Raw genomic sequence first — 2,500 nt, forward strand, 5'->3', positions numbered from 1 at the left:
CAGCGAAGAAGCCTAGCTGTGTCTGTGAGTGACCTATCACACACACACACACATACCCACAATATATTCAGCTTTTCTAGATGTGTCAAAAATATAATTAAAACCCTAGACCCAAATGATATCCACAAGTGCCAAGAGAGCCACTACTCTCTACCTTGGCGAGATGACATTGGGGCATGTAGTTTTCTGACATGTCAATTTGTAGTCCTGAAGATGACTGCTGTAATGGGAGGCCTACCACTGACGGCCATGCAGCCAAGCACAGCATACGTTCCTTATTCCCGAGCTGCACTGAGAATCTCAGTTTTTAATTTGTGGAAAGTTGTCTTCCTGTCAGGGTCAGTGGATCTTGACGTTGTGAAGAACAAGTTCTCTGGAGAACATTGGTGTCATCCCAGATGTACGAGGTCTTGAGTGAAGCTCAGTTCCTCAGTTCGTGTTCCAGACAGACTTTTACAGTGTCATAGTTTTAATGCGCCACTCTGCTGACTGTCATGTGATGTGGCTGTGCAGCTTCCCGGAGTCTCAACATGTATTCATCAATAATGCAGTAGTGTGAGCTGCACTCTCTCTCTCTCTCTCTCTCTCTCTCTCTCTCTCTCTCTCTCTCTCTCTCTCTCTCTCTCTCTCTCTCTCTCTCTCTCTCTCTACTTTCTCTCCCCATCTTTCTCTCTTCCTCCCTCTCTCCTTCTCACTTTCTCTCTATACTATCTTTCTTATCTCTCTGTCATTCACTCTCCCTTCTATAGGAGATGCACATGTACCTCTCTCTCTCTCTCTCTCTCTCTCTCTCTCTCTCTCTCTCTCTCTCTGTCTCTCTCTCTCTCTCTCTCTCTCTCTCTCTGTCTCTCCCTCTCTCTCTCTCTCTCTCTCTCTCTCTCTCTCTCTCTCTCTCTCTCTCTCTCTCTCTCTCTCTCTGTCTCTCTCTCTCTCTCTCTCTCTCTCTCTCTCTCTCTCTCTCTCTCTCTCTCTCTCTCTCTCTCTCTCTCTCTCTCTCTCTCTCTCTCTGTCTCTCTCTGTCTCTGTCTCTCTCTCTCTCTCTCTCTCTCTCTGTCTCTCTCTCTCTCTCTCTCTCTCTCTCTCTCTCTCTCTCTCTCTCTCTCTCTCTCTCTCTCTCTCTCTCTCTCTCTCTGTCTCTGTCTCTCTCACACACACAGTCTATCCGTTCTGTCTGTTTCTCTCTCCCTGTTTGTCTTCCCCTGCTTTAATTAGTTAATAAGCCCCCACTGTTGTTTGCAAATCCATAGCCTCTGCTCTGCAAAGCACTGGGATAATCTGACCACACACCCAGCTCTCTGCACACTCACACACAGAGCTAAATGTCACACACACACACACCGGAGGTCCGTGCAGGTTCTCAGGTGTAATAAGCAGTAAAAATAGACCATTTAATTGAGACAGGGCAGAATGAACTTCAAAATAAATAGCTGCGTGTCGGTGGGGGATGCTGGACCAGCAGAGAAGACTAGCAGGAATGGGACTCCACACAGTCCACACACAGTGCAGGCTGGGGTCTCTCCTTCATCCACCATGCCGTATACCGCCAGCTGAGCTCTCCTTTCCCCCCCCCCCCCCCTTCATCAGCCATGCAAGTTGTAGTAGTTGGCCTGTGGAAACATTTTTGATTTCACATTTTGCTAATATATAGTGGTCATAAGGCGTGTTGATTGTTCTGCGAAAGTTTGACCTCCTCTCGCCATGCCCCTGTCATCCTCTCCCCCTCCTCTCTTCCTCCCCCCTCCCACCCCCGTTCCCCTTTCTCCTCCCTCTCTCCTCTACTGTCCCCTCCAGTCTCCTGCTTCTTCAACTTCACCACTCCGTCGGGGGTGCTGCTGTCCCCTAACTACCCCCAGGAGTACGGGAACAACATGCACTGCGTGTGGCTCATCATCACCAAGCCAGAGAGCCGCATCAACCTGGCCTTCAACGACCTCAGCATGGAGAAGCAGTTTGACTTCCTCTCCATCAAGGATGGGGGCAAGGTGTGTGTGTTGGGGGGAGGGGGAGGGTTGGGAGTGATTGTGTTTAGGCCCCACAACGTTCAGGTTTTAAGGGGGTAAAAAGGGGGTTAGGGTAAGAATTTGTGTTAGGGTTAGAATGACATTAAGGGTTAAGGGTTGGGGATGCCACCATTTTGGGAGTGAATTGTTAGTCCTCACTAGGACAGTGATGTGTTTGTGCGTCTATCTCTCTCTGTGTATGTGTGTGTGTGTTTACGCGTATGTGTTCAGGTGTGTATGCTCGGGGCCAAGGTTTGATTTGAGTGTCTTTCCATTCTGCCTTCATGCATTTCTACCTGCATCTGCCGCATCGATGAGTTCTCTATGAGCGCATATACAGGTCACAGACATGTACGTGTGGGTCCACATCTCCCTAACCCTACCTGCTTGACCCATCTTGCCCCAGGCGGAGTCTCCAATCCTGGGTACGTTCTCAGGGGACGTCCTGCCCCCTTCCATCACCACCAGTGCCCATGTAGCCCGTCTCGAGTTCCTGACAG

The 2,500-nt window shown here is 49.7% G+C and overlaps 1 protein-coding gene across 1 annotated transcript in view; it reads left to right on the forward strand.

The window, feature by feature from the left end:
• Positions 1-2,500, forward strand: part of csmd2 (CUB and Sushi multiple domains 2) — a 228,656-nt gene that overhangs the window by 133,192 nt on the left and 92,964 nt on the right. The window contains exons 13-15 of the mRNA XM_084695567.1: positions 1-24; positions 1,792-1,982; positions 2,407-2,500. The exon at positions 1-24 is cut by the window's left edge and continues 159 nt beyond it; the exon at positions 2,407-2,500 is cut by the window's right edge and continues 42 nt beyond it. Of these exons, the coding sequence (XP_084551693.1) occupies positions 1-24; positions 1,792-1,982; positions 2,407-2,500 (309 nt within the window). The remainder of the gene's footprint in view (positions 25-1,791; positions 1,983-2,406) is intronic.

The sequence above is a fragment of the Hypomesus nipponensis genome, chromosome 4, assembly GCF_054491055.1.
Source record: "Hypomesus nipponensis isolate SF chromosome 4, ASM5449105v1, whole genome shotgun sequence".
NCBI lineage: Eukaryota > Metazoa > Chordata > Actinopteri > Osmeriformes > Osmeridae > Hypomesus > Hypomesus nipponensis.